A 22,085-nucleotide genomic window follows, 5' to 3' on the forward strand; every position below is an offset into this window, starting at 1 on the left:
CCTCCATACTCAGCCTCCCTGTGCTTAGAAGACACATGAAACCACATCTAGTTTAAATTTTTCTTTCACCTGACAATGAGAAGTTAAGAGGAAGAATGTCATGTTGGCCCCAGGCTATAATTTCAACACTGGGGAGGCTGAGGCAGGAGGATGGACTGTTCAAGGCTAGTTTGAGCTATATAGTGGAACTCTGGATCAAACAAACAAACAAGGGGCAGAGACATAACTTAGTGGCTGAGTGTTAGTCTAATATGTACACAGTCTTGTACTTGATCCCCAGTACTGAACAGGTGGGGTACTGAGAGATTTAGTGTTTGATACAGTATGACAGAAGAGCACAGAGTTTCTTTAGTGTTCGGATTCAACCCTCACCAAAACCTTTCCCAGCTCTTCCTCTTCTAAGGGTTTCAGTTTATTTCAACGAGAGATGGACTGGGCCTACAAGTTGTAATACTATACCGCTTTTCTCAGTGGTTGTTGTGAACACATAGTGCTGTTACTTACCAACAGCAGCACGTCTGCAGTTAAACCCGTGCACTGGCTCTCCTTGCTTTTGGGACTTACACTCAGAAGCTGGGGGGCTCTGGGGTCCGAGTAGCTGAATCCCCAATGTTATGGAAACAAAGAGCTCTTACCTCATAGCCTGTTGATGTTTCCAGTCATAAATGTGACAGTTACCCGCCCAGTCGCCTTCTCTGCCTTCCTGCAGACCTGAGACTAACTCGTTCCTTACTGATAACAGATGCACAGCCGAGCCTTTGAAATCCCCCTGTTGATTCCATTAGAGGAAAATGGCTTTATGGAGAAGTCTATGCAGGGGGGGGAGGTGGTGTTGTGATCGCTGTTGTGTGGACCCCTGGCTGAGAACTATGCTTTTCTCTTGTAGGTGATGTGCCTTCAGGACTTTTTTGGTGACGATGACATTTTTATTGCATGTGGACCAGAGAAGTTCCGTTACCAGGATGATTTCTTGCTAGATGAAAGTGGTAAGAAAAAAAAAAAAAGTTCAAAACCAGGGGAAATTTGAGGCAGCTTTCCAAAATGAACCGCACCAGGCCAAGATTATGTCAACTCCAAAGTCACCAAATCAGTTTCAGACCCTCTACTGCCTTGTCTCTCCTATATCTTGAATTTCTTTGATTTCTTTTAAATATAGAAAACAGATGAAATGATAATTGAAAAGGTTAATCCATTTGGAAGAATATATCCTAATGGCTAATTTATAGCTATTTAATAACTAAACTGATACTTTGCAGAGAGCCATGGTGTGGATTTCTACACTTTTTATTACATATTTTCTTTAAAAAAATTTATAATGGAAGGATTTGTAATTACAAACTCACTGAGCATGCTTCTAGACTCAGCTTTCATGTGGCTTCCACTGATTTCTGAGAAATGGTTTGGTACCCGTTCTCCCTGACGTAACGCTGGAATTTATGTGCCATAGACATCTCTGAAGTGTCAGGATGGGAGCGTCCTTCCACTAATGAACTAAATGTGACCCTTGGTGGTTGATAAGGAAGAGGGCTTAGTTGATAAAGAGGCAAGGTGCTTATAAATGGGGAAATTAATGTGAAAGTCTATGATTTTTCAGGATGATTTATTTTGGGGGTCCTGGGAATCATTTCAGAATTGCCTAGCATCTGAGGTAAAATAATTGCTAAGGACGTCCTGCTTGATAACTGTACTCTTAATCCAATTAGGGAACTGTTACATAGTCACTGACACCTAAAAGTCCATTTAATTGAAAATTTTGAAGTAAGAAGTGAATTTGTTGTTGCTACAGTAACAGTACTGAAGTGCTTAACATAATGGCAGGCATTACCCTGTCCTGGTCTTACCCTAGAGCCTCAGTTTCATACTCACATTGTGGTATAATGATGGACCACATAGAAACATTGTTTAATGATGGATCACAGCCCAGACACAATGGAGTCCCATGCCAGGGCAGTGCTCAGGCAAAGCCTAGCCACAGCATAGCAAACAGTTCTATTAACTAGATTATATAATGCTCCCACCACATTAACTCACCTAAGTGCGCCCTTTGCAAACCATTGAGCAGCACAGGAGCAGGATATATATATATAGATATATATATATATATAGATATATATATATATATGCATATATGTGTGTGTATGTATGGATATATATATATTTATTTATTTATTTATTTATATATCCATATATAAAAGCAATGATACATAATTAAACATTTACTAATTCATGATGTATGGAAAGAGGTCACCAATAACTGCCCTCCCTCATGAAAACTTACACGTTCAATGGAAGTACCTAGAGATGACATGAAGGGGCCATGTGACACGATTTACTTGGCACGAGGCCCTCACTGGAGGACTACTTTGGCATCTCTTTCCCTCCAAATAAGTTTTCTCCAAATATATTCCATCTTCATAACTGGTACACATGTCCTCTTGGGGCAAGGACTTATGTAAATGTATCACTCACAAGACATGCTCAGGGAAGAGAGATTCCAACCCTGTTTAAGAATAAAGCGGCTTTGCCACTGTGTGGAACAAGCAAATGTTTCCAAGTCAGAACACAGAGCTGACAGCACAAGTTTTGAGAAAAATAAATGGCCTTGACTTTCAATTTAAAGAAAATAGCTGTTTTTGATAGAATGGTCAGGGAAACCAGATGTGCTCTGAAATGAAGCCCACTTAAGGCTCTGATACGAAGAACAGCCTGTCGGGTTTGAACTGGAGTACAGCCTACTTTCTGCTGCTGGGTTTGCAAGGCCTCCGTTCCTTTTATCTGGTTGTCAGGCTGACTTCAGCCCCCTTCTCTCACCTTGCCCATCCTGGGAAGCCGCACAGCTGGCCAGTCTACTGCTGCTGCTTAACTGCTGCTGCTGTGGTAAGGAGATGCTCTCAGCCTTGAGGCTGCAGCCACCCACAGGCAGGTAGATTTTCTGTGAAGCACAATAGAAAGCTGCCATTAAACAACCTTACCAATTCCCCTGATTATCAGGAGACATGTGGGGGTGCAGCTCAGAAGCAGGGTTCTTCCTTAGTTTTAGCCCAGCTTTGCTAAAAAAAAAGACAAGTGGGGTCCGGAGAGGGGAGCCAGGGTTCAAATGCTCTGACTCCCTTTTCAGAGGTCCTGAAGTTTGGCTCCCAGAGTAACATCATAGCCCACTATCATCTGTAACTTCAGTTCCGGGGTTCCCAACACCTTTCTTTCCCTGTCCTCCTGGGGCAACAGGGACATACACAGTGTCTAGACATACATGCAGGCAAAATACCACTGTGCATAAAAAATGTAAGTAAATAAAAGTATTTTAAAAGAAAACACAAGTGTACATGTGCTCACACACATTCACACAGACAGGAACACACGTGTATGCGTGCCCTTACACAAGTGCACACACACTCACGTAGCCTAGCCATCTTTTGACCTGTGAAAGAGCTCTACCAACCACTTTGTTGAGCTCCCCAGTCGCCTTCTCCTGATAAATATACCCTATCCAGTTCTCTCTGTGAGATACGCTTACCGTGCAACCTGTTCTTCCCCATCCCAGGAGGAACACGCAGGCATGGGAGAGGGGAAAGAGAGTGGACTAAAGAAAAGTAAAGATCTAAATGAAGATTTCACTTCCTTAGATGAACTTACCCCGAGTCTAAATTCTCCCGTTGACAACTGCAAATTTCCTGGTGCTTGTACAGTGTGTTCTGGGGCTAATGTATTAAAATTTGAATCTTTCTTTCTTTCTTTTTTTTTTAATAAATGTGCAGAGTGTGATCTAACCCAGTTCATTTGTACTTACTAAATGGTATCTGAACATTGATGCTATATTTGGTCAGCTCTGCAGCCAACTTCCTGAAAGATGTGGGGTGATGGGTGTACACAGCTTCAGAATTATTTTCCTGGTGCAGAACCACGCTTGATTTAATGGCTATCAGGAAGTGGCTGTGCGATGCAAGGCGATGCTTTTACTTTATCTATGGAAATTAATCTAGCTACGAGTATACATGCAATTAGGAAGGATACATCCTCCAAGCACCACTCGCAAGCTCCCAAAGGCATTGCTCAAGGGCTTTCTAAGGACAACGGAGGCCAAAACACATATGTATTTCTCAGGGCCACACGAGAGCAGAATCAATATGAGAAGTGAATAGCCAGAGATGCTCTTTCTTCCCATCTTCACTATGTGGGGTGCTCTCCTGGTTCTGATTCAGAATGTAACCATTTTTAGCAGAGTGTGGTCCATCAAGGGAGCATCAGCAACTTCCAAATGGTGGCCAGAGTGCTATATAGAGAGGCCAGCAGAGGCCCGCAGATCCACCCTTGTGGCAGCTGCTCTCTGATTTAGAATGAGGACACACAGTGAGGGGACATGCCAAGGAAGCTCAACACAGTGTTGCTTAGACATTGATGACGACCCAGTGAGTGTGGCACTTGCTATTCAGAGTTGGCAAGAGTTTGACTCTGTGCTCTGTGATTCAAATGGAAGGGAAAGCTAGGAGAAGCCCGCCCCTTAAGCAGACTATTCCTGTCTGTTTTCTCTGTATTGACTGCAGAGTTAATGTCAGATGTGTGACTGGGTCCATTTCCTGTGTGCACCGTGGGTCTATATTTCACGTCTTCTTATTGAAGTAAGAGAGATGGAACAAAAATTAATTATATTTATGCATATGTGCATATAAATCTGTATACACATAAACAGTCTTAGAACTAAAGAATAGAACAAATATATATACTAATATATATACTACTGTTTTCAAGGCCGTGTAGTATTCTACTTGAAAAAAAAATGTGTATATGTGTTTTGTTGTCCTGAATGTCTGTGCACAACATGCGTGCAGTGCCTGTGGCGGCGGCGAGGAGAGAGCATCAGATCTCCAGGAACTGGAGTTAGAGGTAGTTGTCAGCTGCCTGGTGGGTGCTAAGAACTGAAGCTGTCCTCTTCAAGAGCAGTCAGTCCTCTTAACTGCTGAGCCACTTCTCTAGTCCTCTTAGATTCATCTTGAGACAGTATCTACTATGTAGGCCAGATTGGCCATCAGCTCGCTACGAAGCTCAAGATGGCCTTCAACTTGAGATTCTCATGCCTCAGCCTGTGATTATCTGGTACCAGGTCAGGCTATAAAAGTTGAAGTATTTTTCTAAGAACTCTATAGTGTGTGTGTGTGTGTGTGTGTGTGTGTGTGTGTGTGTGTGTCTGTATGTGTGTGCATACACATACATAGTCTCATATCAGCAGACCATCAGTCCAGCTTTCCCCCAGATATAACCATCTGGAATGCTGTATTTTTCCTGGGTAAGAGAATCTTTCTAGACAGGACATTTCCTTAGCTTCTCATCAAGACTCCCATGGAGTCCGGTACACCATGGCCTGTTGGTACATGTTCCTATAACTATTGCATCATGACCACCACTTTTATGGATTCATGACTGAATGAGATGATAGAAACTGCAATAGCTGACAGTCATCAGGGTGATCTCCATCACTTTTCACATCCCTGGGTGCTAACAGGGCTAAAACTGTCAATATCAGAAACAACATTTGGTTAGCCTCAGAAGGCATCGGTCTTGTCCAAGCTCCAGGTGTGGTGTTTTTGTCTCACATCCTCCTTCCTATGCTGTATCTCCCACCTCCTTCAGGGCTAAAATAAACATTAAATTAAATAATGCCAAAGCATCCCCAAACAGACTTCCCCATTGAAACAAACCCCTAGAATATTGCAGCCAGCAACACATATTTGTTTGTGGGAACTCATTGAATTCAGATGCTACCAAGATTGGCTTTTGTTGTCCTTTAGAACCAGAAGGTAGTTTCTATTCCCCTCTCCTCACTTGGTCCCATGCTAGATGTGAGGCGGGCCTCCGAGGAGCTCTATTGTTCGCTGCTTGGAATCTCTAAAATATTAAAACAAAGCACATTTAGAAAAAAACGGACTTTGAAAGCTAAGAGCCTTCAGGATTCCAGAGTTTGGGAGTAGTGTGTGTGTGTGTGTGTGTGTGTGTGTGTGTGTGTGTGTGTGTAGGTAGATGTGTTGGTTTGTGTTCAAGAGATTTCCAGTGGCCCTACTGCTCCATCCTAGACCTTATGATGACTGGAAATGACAGAGTCATTGAAAATACAGAGAAAAATGAAGTTTAGATAAAGATCAGGCTTCCCTGTAAAGTGACTTGAAGCTCCTGCTCTCAAAATTCACTATTATTTTTCATTCATTTATTCAGCAAACTATTCCATTTATAGATGGATTATGCAGCAGGAAGTGTGCCAGGAACAAATAACAGCAGGTAGTAAGCCGTCAGGCATGATGGCTCAGATTAACCTTGAACGTTGCTCACATTTAAAGGTACCAGAGGCTATTCAGCATTGAACTTTGACCCAGAATATTAAGGATTCCTGCTGCTTCTCCTGGGTTTTATTCCTTTGGGAGAATATAATGTTAAAATGACTAATGGCTCAGAGCAGACCAACGGTTCCTCATAGCTTTAATTGGGTTATGAGGCTGGTTTGCAACGAGTCTTGTGGGCAGATTTCTCCCAGATGTACAATTTTCTGTTTCAGAAGTTATTTCTAGGAATGAATAGGCTAACAAAAATTGTCTTCTTAGAGAAACATGTCAAATCTGGCATGCTCATTCTTCATTTCCCAATGCGTTGGCTTGTAGAATTCAGCTGGATATTTGAAGTGGAGGATTGGGTCATGTGAGTTCTGAATAGAAGACATGGCTGCTGCTGGGCTCTGTTCCCATTTGACTCAGCGATTAAGTTTATTTTATTTTATTTTTAATTAGTTTGTTTTGATTTTATGGGTTTTTTGTTCTCTTTTTTCTTCTTTCATTTTGTTTTTGAGGTATAAAGAGGAAGAAAGAAGGAACATTACATTGGGTGAGTAGAGAGGTAGGGAAGAGTCTGAAAAGAGATGGGGATGGGAAAATTTAATTAAAATATACTGTATAAAATGTTTAAATAAAAATTAAAAGAAAACAGCAAGGTGCTGAAACCTTTCTTGGTCACAGGTAGCTTTATTGTGAATAGAAACAAAAGGTTTCTTGGAGCTTGATGATATTGGGATTTAATTGAGTTCTATGCTGTCATTTGTAGACAGTATGGGATAGAGTGTTGTTCTGGAGACAGAATCTAGATCAGGCATCGACTAGTCCATTTGCTGCCATGAGAACAATTTCTACACCAGAAAACAGGTAACTAGGCAGAACCTGCCGTCACTTCTTTACACTTTTCATTTCTGTCCCCATGGTCGTCTTCTGACCGTATGTAGTAACTGAGAGATGCACTGTAAAGATGGAGAATCTGACAGAGCACAGTACCAAGCATGAAGCCATGAGGGTTGAGTCACCATGATCATCTCCCCCCAAACCTACCAGTGGTATCCCTCTGTGAATGACAGCCACATGTCATACAAGGCAATCAACCTCACTAGGCCCTAGAATAACCACTTCCTTCTTACTGGATGCAAATTGGTCTTTTCCAGCATAGACTCACTCTCCCAGATCCTGCCCTTCCAGGTAAGGACTGCCATGCCTGCCCTTATCCACAGGGATCTTTTCTCCCAGCCCATCAGGAGAATCAAAAGCACTCACTACAAAGTTCCATTCTTCTTTCCTTCATCCCTCCTCCCCACTCTTTCCTTGTCTTGTAGAGGGGAGCCATGACTACATGACTACTCTTCTCTTGTCCTCTGATGTTTTGAGTTCATCTTCCCAGCATCCCTGTCCCACTGGTCTAGTGGACTGGTTATGTCTCCTTTCTTCTGTCAGCCCACAACCATGCCCAGGTCCTCCTGCCCTGCAGGTGCCTTCTCTTCAAGTCATGGGGGCTGATTTCCTCTGTCAATCTGCTAAAAATAATCAATGGATTGTCACCCTCCAAGCTTTTCTCTGACTCACGTTTTCATAACTTTAGGCTACTGCCACAGTAAACACAAAAGATTATGGGATTGTTTGTATCTGCACTTCATTGACCTTTTAGATTTGCCGGCTTGCTCCTCAGATACTAAAAATGGTCTGGACTCTTCTAGCTCAGTGTACTGGATAATTCAGAACTGCAAACAGGTAATTTTGTATGACAAACCTTTACAGCAGAGCTTCTCCCATGTCTGCAGAATACTCAACACAGCAAATCCCTTCTTTGTGGGACAATGGTAGAGTCCATGATTTCTCTGCGTTCTACTTGCTGGCTCTTGCCATGTCTGCTCCCTCCTGTGCTGTGTGAGATGATGACTGGAACAGCCAAAGGGGAGGGACAGGTGCTATGGTTCCTAAAACCCCTAGGCCATCACTGCTCATTAAAAGCCAATTTCCTTTTTGATTGTCTTTAGGGTTTCTTGGGGGACTCACGCTGAGAGATTCCAGCCTTCTTTCCTGATGTGTGACATTAAGTATCTTCCAGCTTTGGTGGTCATTGCCTTAGTTTGTATTTTCTAAACCACTCCTTTCTACATTGGACTCTGATGGTACACAAGGGAAGAATCTAAATGAGCTCCATGCAGACTCAGATCTATCAAGTCACCCATCTGTCCCATGTCCCAACCAACAGGCCACCCAGTACAGCTACAAAATGTCCTTTACTACAAAATGTTCAAGGAAAAGTAAGTCATGTTAAAAAACAAAACAAAACAAACAAACAAAAAACCCCCACAAAACAAACAACAACAACAAAAAAAAAACCCACCCATCCACTTATACCATTACTGCAGTTCCTAGATAATTCCCATCTAGTGCTTTGTGTCTTCTGTGAAAGCCTTATAAGGATGCAGGAGGGGGTGGCCTCTGGTTTAGAATGATGGAGCTCCTGTCACAGCTGTCTGAGAACTTTCCCACATAGGAATAGGTACTAGAGCATTTCCCTAGCACGTGCAAGATTTCATTGCCCATATCACCATTTACATACATTCAAAAGTAAAGTCCTTCTTAAAGATCCTGTTCTCCCCAAGATCTTAAGCCTTTGGCATGCATAATGTGGATAATAAGCCAAAGCCCATATGTGTTGTATGGTACTTTGAAATTTCTGAAAGGTGATCCAATTTGGAGTTCATTCTGGAATCTGTTTTTTACTTTCTTGGAGTCTGAGCGAAACTCCCATTTTACTATTTTTTTCAATGTGTGTGTGTGCGTGTGCGTGTGCGTGTGCGTGTGCGTGTGTGTGTGTGTGTGTGTGTGAGCACATGCATGCAGGTCCCCACAGAGGCTAGAAGAAGATGTCAGATCTCTTGGAGCTGGACTTGCATACAGTTGTGAGCCCCTGACAAGGGTGCTGGAGACTGAACTCAGGTCCTCTGCACATGCACTTGCAATTGCACTTGTACTTGCAACAATGGCTTTGAACCCCTGGGCCATCTCTCCATCCCGGAAGCTTCCGTTTTGAATCTCATTACATTGTGATTGGCTCCCTCAGTCGCCACATAGATAATAATCCAGTAAGTAATGCTGCCTCAACCACTGTGTTGAATGTTCTTTTTTCTCCTTTATCATCCACTTCTTTGTAGCACATGCCATTTCTGACGATCTCCCTGCACACACACCTCCTTGAAATTCTGTCCCCTTGAACTTCGTGGTGTTCTGCAGCCTGGTCTTCTGTTCTCTTGCCTGCTTCTGGGATTCATTCAGCTTTGCTCTTTGCCATATATCCTTGTGACTGTTCCCTGAGACTCATTCTGCATTCCTTTTTTCTACTTAATTACTCTGCTCCTAGCCAAGTTCATCTACTTTAATGGCTTCGGCAATGATGGTGATGGCCCACAATGATGGTGACGAATGGCTGCCAGATGGGAAGCAATAAGCAGAAGCCTTTGAAGTATGTGTAATTTTCCCCATTTGACAATTAAGGAAATTAAGGCTTAGAGATGATAATTTGTCTGAGGCCACACAGCTAGCTAGTATAGAAGGCAGAGTTCAAACTCAAGTCTATCCACAATTGATCATGAATCCTTAGCCTCTAAATTCACCAACCACCTCTCAGTCTACATCTCTAGCCTTGATTCCTCCCAGCAGCAAAAAAACCCATATATCCAACTTTCTAGCTGGCCTCATCCATGATTATTCCACAGCCACAGAAACTTCAGTGCATCCCATGTGAGAGCTAACTACTGGGTGGAAGGCCTATCAGGTTATATCGTTCTCCTGGCTTCCTGGGCAAGTCCCTTGTATCAGAATTCTCTATAGCAAACGTTGAAGAACCAGATCAGGAACTTGGAGCCAACTGTCATTACCTCTGACACCCACTCAATAAAGCCAAGTCTTTGCCCAATCACTAATACACTGTCAGTCTCCTGCTTGGGTTGTTGCAAAGATGTATGAACGATCCCACACCTTATTTAGGCAGAATGACTCTCCTACGTAGTTTTTAAAGATTGCTGGACATCTAGACCTAGTGCTCTAGGGAAGGTGTTTTCTAATCCATCTGTTCTCCCCTGCCTGGCTGCCACCATCACTTTAGACCCCTCTGCTCTCCAGCCAAGGAATAATTGTTGGTATCCTCAGTACGGTCACTTCTCAACCCCTTCACCATAGGCCATATTGTCCCACAAACCTGGGACATTCCTCTCACCCCACCCAAATCCCTTTCATCCTCTGACAAAAGTCACATTCTTTATAAAGCCTTACCTTGTCTCTTTGGTTCATCTCATCCCCTGAGCTCTTATTCTTTGTCCACTTCCCTATGTTATAACGTTTTGATGATCCTGCCTCACATCACAGACCTTTCTAAAAATGGTGACCATGGTTTATATTTAGCACAGCCACTTCTAAGGAAAAAAAAAAACAAAGAAACTATAGTGTTGTTTTCTAAATAAGATCAGATGAGCTGATTGCATAAGGTCATTGCATTGGTGTACTCCAGATACCTAGTTGTCAATACCTTCCTAAGATTGTGTGTGTGTGTGTGTGTGAGAGAGAGAGAGAGAGAGAGAGACAGAGAGAGAGACAGAGAGAGAGAGAGACAGAGACAGAGAGAGAGACAGAGAGAGAGAGAGATTGAGGAGAAAGGGGAAGAAACATGGAGACTCAGGAAGAATTTGAGTGGCATGGTTCAGCCCAAGTGTGACCCCATGAGAACCTCACAGTTGTATAAAGCCCAACCCATGGGCAACAGCAGAGGAAAGGAGCCATATCAAGCTTGAGAGGGTAAGGGATGCATGGATGCTCCCATCCTCTTATTTACAATCTCAGTTCACATGGAGGCAGATAGATGGCTATATTGACTGAGTCCTTCTAAGCAAATAGCAGTCTCATCCAAAAACCCCTTCACATAACATTTACTCTGGATATCCCATGGTCCAGGTGAATTGGCAAAGAAAAAAAATAATAACCATTATGTTCACCTAACTAGTGGCTAACAGAACTGGTAAGAAAACTGGGGATCATAGTTTTCATTTGATTTCACTTAATTATGAGCACCTGCATGTTAGACACAGGCATCTTTAATCTCCATATCCCACCTCGCCTATAGAGTACAATGAATGTAATAAGAGCCTAAGACATGTTATTTAGATTGATGGATATAGAAGCTTGTTTCTCTTGTCATTCTTTCAGATGTCTGAGGATCGTAGTCCAACACTTCCCCAAAACTGGGCTTATTTTATTTTTTGAGATAAGGTCTTGCTATGTAGATCAGGCTGGCCTCAAACTTACAGAGACCCACCTGCCTGCCTCCTGAGTGCTGGATTAGAGGCAGCTATCACCATGAAAGCTGGTTTTTTGTTTTCTGTTTTTTTCAGCTTTAGGCAAACTTCTCATAGTTCCTTCTCTGAACGCCATCTTTCCATTCCTCTGTAAGCCCCTTTGTCAGAAATTATACTTCAAATGCTTTCCCTTCCAGAAATGGTATCCCAAACAGAGTGCATCCCACCATGGGAGCTTTAAACACACTGACAAGGGGCAAAAAACTTACTCTGATGCAGGGAAGACAGATTACATTTTCTTTTATCTGTATACAAATAATTCAGGCCTGTGGGGGAGCTGAGTTCTCTGGAGTTGTCTAATGTGACGTATCCGAATTCTACTTGCTTCAGTGCAGATTTGAACTTCCACCCAATGCTTCAACTGTATTTATACCAGAGAACATCTTGTCAATCTTGGTCTTAATTCTGTTCCTTTGTGGACTTTGGGCATTCACATTATGCCTGGGAATTCCTAACAGCAGAAAAAGGAGTTGAAATAAGATCCGAGTTTCAGGCCCCTTCCTGTATCCACTAAATTATATTTCCTAGAGCCTGTCTAGCTAAACATGGTGACAAGGTTGCTCAAAAGCTTCCAGACAGAAACAACAAGATTAAAAACTGCAGTAATCCTCACAGGTTTCCTGGTAGGCAGCAATGGCAGGTAACATTGAACCTAGAGACTGCCTTTGATTCTGACTCCATCTGAGCAACAAAGACTTATAAGATAAACTTGGTCAGGGTGAATTTTTAAGAAATAGTTTTGATCCAGGAGCAATTCATGAGTCGGACTGTAGCAAGCCAGAGGTGGTGTGGGTACCACAGAGGGACATGGGACTGAGGTGTGCTTTCATAAGGCTTTCCTGGGAGCAATGCGAAGAAAGATTTGACTAATGTGGAGGAATTACTTTATCTGTGTCAATCTGTTGGAAAGTCTCGGGTCAGAGGGTACCCATTTGTGATTAGCTTTAAGTTGTAGGATGTACTGGATATCAACATGCTAGGCAGTTGTCACTTGAATAGTGGTAACTCTGTGTCCCCATCACCTCCACCTTCCAACTCCTCCCAGGTCTGCCTCTCCTCCCAAATGCTCCTTCTCACATTCAAGAGCCGAAATATATAGACACTGAAAAGAATGAAATAAGACCCATAAACATCACCCTTACAAAAATCAACTACAATTTGCAGCTGGAGAGATGGCTCGGTGCCCAAGAGCACTAGCTGCTCTTGCAAAGGACTGAGCTTCAGATCCCAGAACCCACATGGTAGTTAACAGCCATCTGCACCTCCAGTTTCAGGGTATCCAATGTCCTCTTTTGACCTCCACAAGCTGGTGCATACACACACATGCAAGCAAACACTCATACATGTTAAAGTAAAACTAAATAAATCTTATTTAAAAAAAAATAAAACAACTCTGATAGACTTCTCAGCGTGAAGCCTGAAACGGAAGCTGATAGAAGAAAATCTTGGTAGTGCCCTATACAATGCAGATGCTTCTGACTAAAAACATATTTACTCAGGAATTTGTCTCAATAACTGACAAACAGGCGCTCAGACAACTAAAAGTTCCTGTGCAGCAGAGGAGGAAAGAATCTTTGCCAAATGTACATTGTATAGAATTGCTGTTTTGAGTACCTGTAGAGGAAGAAAACAGATCCCTTGCTGTACCTTGACCTGACCCATATATACTCCTGAATGCAGGGGTTGGGGTCGCTCACGCTATAATTCACAGTATCACTCTAAGGGTATATTAGCTTAGTCTTGGCTTCTTTGAAATATCAATTCAGTTCACCATGCCAGACACATGTTAAGAGCCCACTATCCATTGAACCTTTTGGAGACTTAAAATGATTTTTTTTTGAAGTGAAGTATTTAAACTGACAGGAAAGTGCAAACCAATGTGAACAGCACTTTGATTGTAGAAATGATTTTTAAAATTTACTTTCAAAAGTGGGTCATAATTTGGCCCGTGTAAATATGGTATATTTTCATTATTTTAAAGATCCAAATCACTTACACGTAACAAATACCAATTTTCTGTGACTGTTCACTGCCTTGGGCTAGATTTTCTCTCTCAACAAGCCTTGGAAGTGAACAAGTGGATTATCTTTTAGATAGAGCGTGCGTAAGTGACAAGCACATGTTTTCCAAGACTGAACGGAGTGATGGTGAAATTACAAGCCTGTGTTTTCTTGGAGACACAAAAAGATACAAGGAAGAGTTCTGCATTCTCCTAAGCCCTTGGGAGGAATCTGCACAGCTGTCAAAATCACTGGCTGCTCTTGCAGAGGACATGGGGTCAGTTCCCAGCACCAGCACCCACATGGTGGTTCATAACTACCTGTAACTCCCGTTCCCGGGGATCTCATGTCCTCTGTGGGCACTATACTCAAATGGGGCACATATGCACATGTAGGCACACACATACATAACAAAAAAATGACCTTTGACAGAATCTTTAGGTGTTATCACGGAGAAGAAAGCTGGTAAAGGTCAAAGGTCATCTCAGTGGTCACTTATGTATCAGAACCAACCAAGACAATGGCCACTCTATATTTACCTGTAGAGACTGCCTGGAAAGGATAGGTAGAAGATATCACTGATAGCTTCTAAATTGATCTTCTTTGGTGAAAACTTCCAGCTTAGCCAAATGTGTGTCCCAATACTATTATTTGTTTAACACTTGACACCCTGTCAATGGAATTATTCCAAGAATGTCACTCAAGGCAGATTTGCATATTAAGAAGAAAAGCTATGGAACAATGAGCAGTTTCACATTTTTTTCAAGTGAGATATAAAATATTAGCCACATGCATTGAAGTTCCCAAATATGAAACTAAGGGTCATATACATCTCTGTGCATATAAATATGTAACAGTCTGATTTACCTAACATTAAGTGAATGCATGTGGGCATCAGGCCAGTGTGATGAGTACTGGGAATATCACAGTGCCTACAGGAAGAGTCTCACCCATAGAAATCAAACATCTAATCAGAGATTCACTTAATACAAAAAAACCCTAAGTAGATTATATGCTGTGTCACAAATCAAGCTCTCCAAAGAAAAAAAGTAGGGACAGAGAAAAGGAATGTAGGAAGGGTGGGGGTACTTTAGACAGATATTTGAATTGCTTTAAGAGGGTAATGGAACTAATCATGAAGGTCTCTGAAGATGAATGTTCTAGAAGAAACAGTGGGAGTATCTGACATGTCCCCATGCAGAACCCTGATGCGGCAGGCAGGTTGAAGTGTTGTATTATGACTCTGAAGCTAAATACCCAGAGCCCACTCAGGCTTCCCAAGGTTAAGGGCAATGACTTCCAACAAGACTTTTCTCACTATTCCGTTCCAATTTGTGACTCACTGGCTATAAATTCAGGGGTTCCTGTGGACTTAATAAAATGCTGCATATTCACAGAACTCAGAAAAGGGCTATATTTGTGTTCTAAAGGCTACAAATCAGGGCTAGCCAAATGCCAAGACACATAGAACAGGACGATTTAAAGTATAAGAAAGGGTGTTCCACATGCAAAGCCTACTCTGCATATCAGGATATATCATCCTCCCTGCATGCTTCAGTGTTTATCATCCAGGTAGATCAACAAGCTTTGAAGTCCAGAATTTATATTGGGTTTCATTATGTAGCCATGGTTGATTAGCTCAAGGCCATGTGGTTGAACTCACCCTCTAGCTTTCCTTCATCCGTAGAGATTATCAGGCTGCTCACCACGTGTGGTGGTTTGAATATGTTTGGCCCTTGGGAAGGTACTATTTGGAGGTGTGGCCTTATGGGAAGAGCTGTTGCCTTATTAGAGGAAGAATGTCAATGTGGAGGCAGGACTTTGAGGCCTCACATATATGCTCAAGTTTGGCCAGTGTAATCCACACATTCCTCATGGCTGGCTGCAGAAGACAGTGTCCTTTGGATCAAGATGTAGAACTCTTGGCTTCTCCAGTACCATGTCTGCCTGAACACTACCTTGCATGATGATAATGGACTGAACCTCTGGAACTGTAAGCCCAATTAAATGCTATCCTTTAAAAGAATTGCCTAGGTTACTTCTCAGCAATAAAACCCTAACTAAGATACCATGTGACTCAAAGACCCAACCTTCCAATCCTATGGTTAATCTGTGAGAAGTCCATCCTTAGTCACTTCCTCCGTCCAAACTTGGGTGTGTTTCGGGGAAAAGATTGTTTATAGGAAAATTCAAATAGCATAGAAACTTCTTTGAAATGTCAGAACTTTGTTCTTTGTTTCTCTCATTATACACCATGGGCTCTGTCAAGATCTGAGGGAAAGCCTGAAAATTTTGTTACTCATAGTAATAATCAATGTAGCAAAAGCAATGAATGTATCAAAACTGTTGGATCTTGCCTTGTGGTGGCATATGCCTTAAATCACAGCATTCAGGAGATAGAGCAGGCAAATTTCTATGCATTCAAGGACAGTCTGGTCCAGCATCTGAGACAAGCATCTAACTAAGGCAAAGTGGGATAATCAGTCTTCTTTGACATGCTGGTCTCAAAATTTTGATTTCTGCATAAAGGGCCTATGTATGCCATTAGCTTTTAGCTCCCTGTGTAAACAGAGAGGTTTACAGTTGCACTCTCTGAAAATGGGGGTACTGCAGTGCCCTCTGGGGTTGTTGTAGAGCCTTATACTCTAAGCTCAGCTGTGCACCTCCCCACCCTTTAGATAGGGCAACTGTAAACTAGCTACATTTGCCCAACAGCATCGCTTACTGTTGGAGAATCTTAGAGCTGATGTACCTTCACCTATGAGTGAAGTACCTATGAGGCAGTCAGATACTAGGGGAGCTTGATGCTTGTCATACTCAGCTGGCAGGTTAATGTGAGAGCTGAGCCTCAAGGCTCTGACTTCCCGTCCAACCTTGCTTCCATCATTCAGTCAACCAAAGCATCATCACCAAAGGGAAACATAGTCTCAGGAAGTCCTAGAGATGGGTAGGGAGATGGTCATGGTGTGACGGCCCTTGATAAATTGCCCTCTCTGAGCTAATGTCCGCTGGTAAAATGAAGAAAATCCAGATCCAGTCTCCAAGTCTTGTCATGATGATTCTACCAGAGACGTGGGGCAAAATCCGTCCTAGAAGGCTGTAAAGTGATGGGCATATCTTAATGCTTGGCATTACTTCATTTCTTAGAGATACCTTGGTTACACTGAAACAGATTCTAGGTCCTTTCTTTGAGCCACTTAAGAAACATTTATCTGAACATGCTACAAAATGGGGGTAACACTGATGCAGGAGGAAAAATGGTTTCACAAACAACTCCCAGCAAGAGTCCATCCATGTTTGGCAACCCTGCTTAGCAAAGCCAGACTGGAAAGTGAAGCAAGAGTTGCATGGCAACCCAAAGAGGAGGGCCCAGAAATTCTAGCACATGACACACTGTTGAGTAGAATATGACTCATCATGGTCTTCCTGATGCTAAGATTAGAATTGCAAATGTAGCCATTCCACACCCTGCCCGTGCTCACAGCATCTGTATCTGTAGATCCAACCAACAATTGGGGGTGGGGGAGGAGGTGCTGAGTCTCTGACAAACACAATCAATTTTCTTGTCATGGTTTGTTGATCAATACCTCATAACTATTGGCTGTACCTTGGCTCTATATTATAAGCAATCTGGAGATGATTAGACGTATATAAAAGGGTATGTGTGGGGTTGTCCTTTTTTAAGGGATTTGAGCATGTATGGCCTTTGATATGGATAGGGGTCTTGGTACTGGTCCTCCAGGGATCCTGGGAGGGGACTGCATTCCTCCTCTCTACCTAAGAGGCAGTTATTTACATGCAAGTCTTACTCCCAGCTGCAGCAAGGTAGCTTAGCTCCACCATTAACTGCAAGGTCAGTTAAAGCAGGCCATTTTTACATTTCAAGCATGGGTAATCAGAGCAGGATGCAGCACAGGGCATATGTGTATATTGAATGCGCTCTGAAGTCCACATGTTTTCTGCATTGTGGATGTGGAGCTACAGTTCATGCACATGAACTCACCTTCCAATAAATAAGCCATATGAGAGTAATCCAAAATAACAGGGCATACTGTTAAATTAGTGTATGCTTGAAAATGTAAGCAAGCAACTTTAAATGTATTAAAATGGAGTAAAGTCATTTTGTTAACCTAGGTTGTAACACAAGGAAAAGAATGTATGTACTGTGACATACAAAACACACACACAAAACAAAGCAAAGCCAGCCTTCCACCTATCTGACCGATAGATAGCATTATTTTCAAATGCTCTCGGGTTGCTTCTCTATTTGGACAGACGTTGTGTGTTGAGGAGAGGACATCACATTGGTCTGCCACTTTGCTTTAACATGCTGAGAGCATTAGCATATTTCTAACTGTCTTTTAAGTGCACGACTGTTAATTATAACTGCTCATATTTGGCTTGGAGCCAGCAGCTACAAAGCCTATTTGAATTATTTAGAGCAATTCTATCGCCCAAGAACCTCTCTACCAGGCAATTTAAGAAGAAAGCCTGGTCCGGGGAGTCTCTTCACAGTCCTCACATCTTTCTCCCTCTCTCTCCACCCCTCCTTTATTCATGAAGGGTGGGATGAGAGTCAACCATAGCAGGTTGCCTAATCTATGAGTTCACCAACTGGAGCAGGAAAAAAAAATGTATTCTAAAATCATTTGGTCACTTTTAGATATTTCATAAATTATTGTCCAGCAATTGCTCAGCTATGCTGGATGGTTCGAAAAATAGCAAATTCAATTTGAGGTTAGCACTACTTTTCTGTAAGAAAAAAAGACAGTCGGATCTAGGCTTTATGATCTTCATGGCTACTCAGCTATGCTGTAGTGTGAATCAGCCTCAACCGCAGGTACATCCAGCTCTATTTACCAGAAGAGGCAATAGTCTTAGTGTGAGCTGCTGGTTGTAGTCTGATGAGCCCTATTTGGAATCATGGGTTCTGTTTTAGTCTCTGGAGAATATTCTTCTTCACAGTGGCTTAATAAAATGCAACTCAGTTCCAGAATTGAGAATCTTTCTGACAAATTGGCTCACAGTGTAGCTGCTTCATAATTCATACTGCATCCTTACATTTTGCATAGTTGAGAAATTATGTACTTTTGAACACATGTTTTTAGAGTTCTTATCCATAGCCTTAAGGGCTGTCCTGAAGGTCCCAGCATTTATCATTTTGCTGAGACATTAGCTACAACTTTGTCTCCTGGATTTGTGCTGTCTCTGATTATCATGGAGTCTATTAATGTTAACAGGGAGGATGTTCCTTGAAGGAGGACCATAAAATATGTACATTATTATGCAAACAAGCCTTACGCCCACAGTAGTCATTGACACTGGTGGAGTCCCACATCTGCTGGCCCTGACCCAGAGGCAGGAACCATGTCATTCTGTCCCTACAAAGGCCATTCTGGACCTGGCAATAAACTCTTGGTCTTGCAGGAGGTTTGCTTTTCAAGGTTCACTTAGTTTTATTTTATGTGTATGAATGTTAGGCCTGCATATGTGTAAGTTCATCACATGCGTTCAAGCCTGATACCTGTGGAAGCCAGAAGAGGGAATCAGATCTACTGGAATTGGAGTTACAGTTTTAGGCCTCCACGTGGGTGCTGGAAACTTGACAACTGGTTGGTGCAGCAAGAGCTAGCTTCTTTTGCTAATATTTTTAATCATGTGTGCAATGAAGGGCAGTTACCTTAGGTGCCTCCTATACTCACTGTGATTCCTGTCATTTTGTTTCCTGTTGCTGGGATAAAATATCCTAGCAAAAACAACTTAAGAATTTATTTTAGCTCATAATTTCAGGTTCAAGCCCATTGTAGCAGACAAGTCAAGACACCAAGAACATGAAACAGCTAGCCATATATCACAGTCAAGGGTAGTTTTTCTCCACTTCTAAACAGTTCAGGATCCTCTGCCTAGAGAATGATACTGCCCACCGTGAGAAGGCCTTCCTACTTTAATTAAAATAATCAAAAGAATTTCCAAAGACACGCCACCCTGATCCAGATGAATTCCCCATGGAGACTAGATTGTGTCAAATTGACAAAACTAATTATCACCACTCTTTAACCTATTTTTTGATAGATTCTCTCACCAAACCTAGAACTCAACAAATCCACTATACTTGTTGATGTAAGCTCCAAAGGTTTTCTTGTCTCTGATTCTCCAGGGCTGACATTGCAGACATATGGTGTCTTAGGGTTTTATCACTGTGAACACACACCATAACCAAGACAACACTTATAAAGGACAACATTTAATTGGGGTTGGCTTAAAGGATCAACGGTACAGTCCATTATCATCAAGGTGGAAGCATGGCAGTGTCCAGGTAGGCATGGTGCAAGAGGAACTGAGGGTTCTACATCTTCATCTGAAGGATATTAGGAGAAGACTGGTTTCTAGGCAGCTAGGATGAGGGTAATAAAGCCCACACCAACAATGACAGTTCTACTCCAACAGGCTCATCCTACTCCAGCAAGACCATACCTCCTAATAGTATACTCTCTGGATCAAGCATATACAAACCATCACATATGGCTTCTATACCTGGTGATTTTAACATGGGTTCTGGGGAGTAGATTCAAGTTCTCATGCTGGTAAGGGCAAGTATGGCACCAATTGACCTATCTCCCCAGCCTCTTCCCTCCTCTCTCTCTCTCTCTCTCTCTCTCTCTCTCTCTCTCTCTCTCTCTCTCTCTCTCTCTCTCTCCTTCTCTGGCAAAGTTTTACATTTTTCTCCTGAGTTGTCTGAGACAATTATTCTAGAAGGAATAAGAAAGAAAGGAAAGACTAAAGGGAGTGATGAGAAAAAGGAAAAGATAAAAGAGTTCTAACATTTTTCTCCTATCCAAATGACTCCAGACTTTAGATCTGCCATTAAGATGTGGAGATCTTAAGATAAAGGGACCGCACATATCAAGAGCCTTTAAGAACATGTTGGAAACCTAAAGACTAGTATTTGGAGAAGAAATTGAGGTCAGAGCAGTTCAGTTGTGACACATAAATAAAGAGTGGATGTTCCCAGTTGCTATCCTCACTTCCTTACCAGTTAGTTCTCTCAGACTTCCTCCACAGTTCCCTCTCCTTTGCTGGAACAGGTCATGCTAGGCCATGCATTTGTTCTGCCTTTGTCTCTCGGTTGTCTCAAGGGTGTTAGCATCGAAATACCATGGATTTGTTGTAATATCCCCAAAGAATCTTTTCTTCCTTCCTGGGCATTCTTCACAGAATTAGTCACTTTCCAGAACAGGAAGGAGGCTTACATCTAACACCTTGATTTCAGCAATCACAGTAGAAAGAAGTCCACAGCAAGAACATGTTGTTATTCTTATGAAGGTTGCTCTTGTCCTTTCTTGAACATCCACTATGTCCTGAAAACCAGCATGCGTTCCTGCATTTGATACAGAGCTAGCTTTCTCAAGGTGTAGTAAAAAGATAATGTGACCTCCCATATTGCATATGTTGCGCATGGCAGAACCAGAATGTGAACTTTGATCTGCTAGTGAGGCGCCACATTGTCTTTGGCTTGAAGCTGTCTCTTACTGGGGCCAATTATAGCCCCCGGTGATTGACAAATTGGCCAAGCTATATCTTACACGACTTTTAATTAATATGAAAGTTTGGCCTCTGTGTAACTGTTATTGCTGGTGATTGTTCTTTCTGTCGTTGATGGCAGAGGAGAACACAGAGGCTTTTTGGAAATTTATCTTACTGCCCTTTTCCAAAATACAATTGGGCTGTGCAGCCAGCTTACAGATGCTGAGTCACTGATGAATCAGCAGACTGAGCCAGCCTGTGCCCTTTATGTTTGGGCCACCAGCTTTGTCATTTTTCTTGTAGCATCTATACCCCTCACTGATGTCTCATGACATTTCAACACCCACAGGACCCAAGGTCTCCTGCTTCTGACTGCCCCTCCAGCCTAGGGCAGCCCACCAAAGCCCTGGCTTCTCCCTGGTGACTCAGACACCCTTTGCACAGTTTTAGGAACAGTGGCACAATAATGAGGCTGGTTATACCTGAGACTGTTCCAGAGTTCACTGGGTATCCAATTCCTTCTGAACCAGACCAAAATGTGACCTTAACAGGCCATTTTCAGGTATCCTGAAACCTTGAGTTCATTGTCACGGTGCCCTTGAGATAGAAGCAACAAAGCCGAGTCTTTTTCAGGTCTGTCTTCAATGAGATGGGCTCAAGGTTTTCCAGCCCAGCTTTGGCTGCTGCACAGTTCCCAGAAGGCAGCTGTAAAGTGTTTTGCTCACTCGGGTCTAAATGGATTTCCTCTGTTATTCTTACTGCATCTGGTGTTGTGGGGATTGATTCAGAATTATTCTTATCATAGGGTGCTGGGGACTGCTCATTGAGCTCTTGAGCCTTTCCCGTTCTTTGGGGCATCGTTGCTTATGCTCCCGCCATGCCAGCCT

General features: G+C 42.5%; 1 protein-coding gene and 1 long non-coding RNA gene across 6 annotated transcripts in view; one reads left to right on the forward strand and one right to left on the reverse strand.

Annotated features, from left to right (window-relative positions):
- Dclk1 (doublecortin like kinase 1) overlaps positions 1–22,085 on the forward strand; it is a 296,817-nt gene that overhangs the window by 136,404 nt on the left and 138,328 nt on the right. For all 5 annotated transcript variants that reach the window (XM_029475006.1, XM_021157493.2, XM_029475007.1 and 2 more), the window contains exon 4: positions 887–986. In XM_029475006.1, the coding sequence (XP_029330866.1) occupies positions 887–986 (100 nt within the window). The remainder of the gene's footprint in view (positions 1–886; positions 987–22,085) is intronic.
- Positions 892–21,596, reverse strand: LOC110290768. Its single transcript, XR_003836180.1, has 3 exons — positions 20,708–21,596; positions 2,812–2,932; positions 892–973 (listed from the first exon to the last, which is right to left on the reverse strand). It is a non-coding gene; the product is annotated as an uncharacterized LOC110290768 (long non-coding RNA).

Source organism: Mus caroli, chromosome 3 (assembly GCF_900094665.2).
Source record: "Mus caroli chromosome 3, CAROLI_EIJ_v1.1, whole genome shotgun sequence".
NCBI classification, from domain to species: Eukaryota; Metazoa; Chordata; class Mammalia; order Rodentia; family Muridae; genus Mus; species Mus caroli.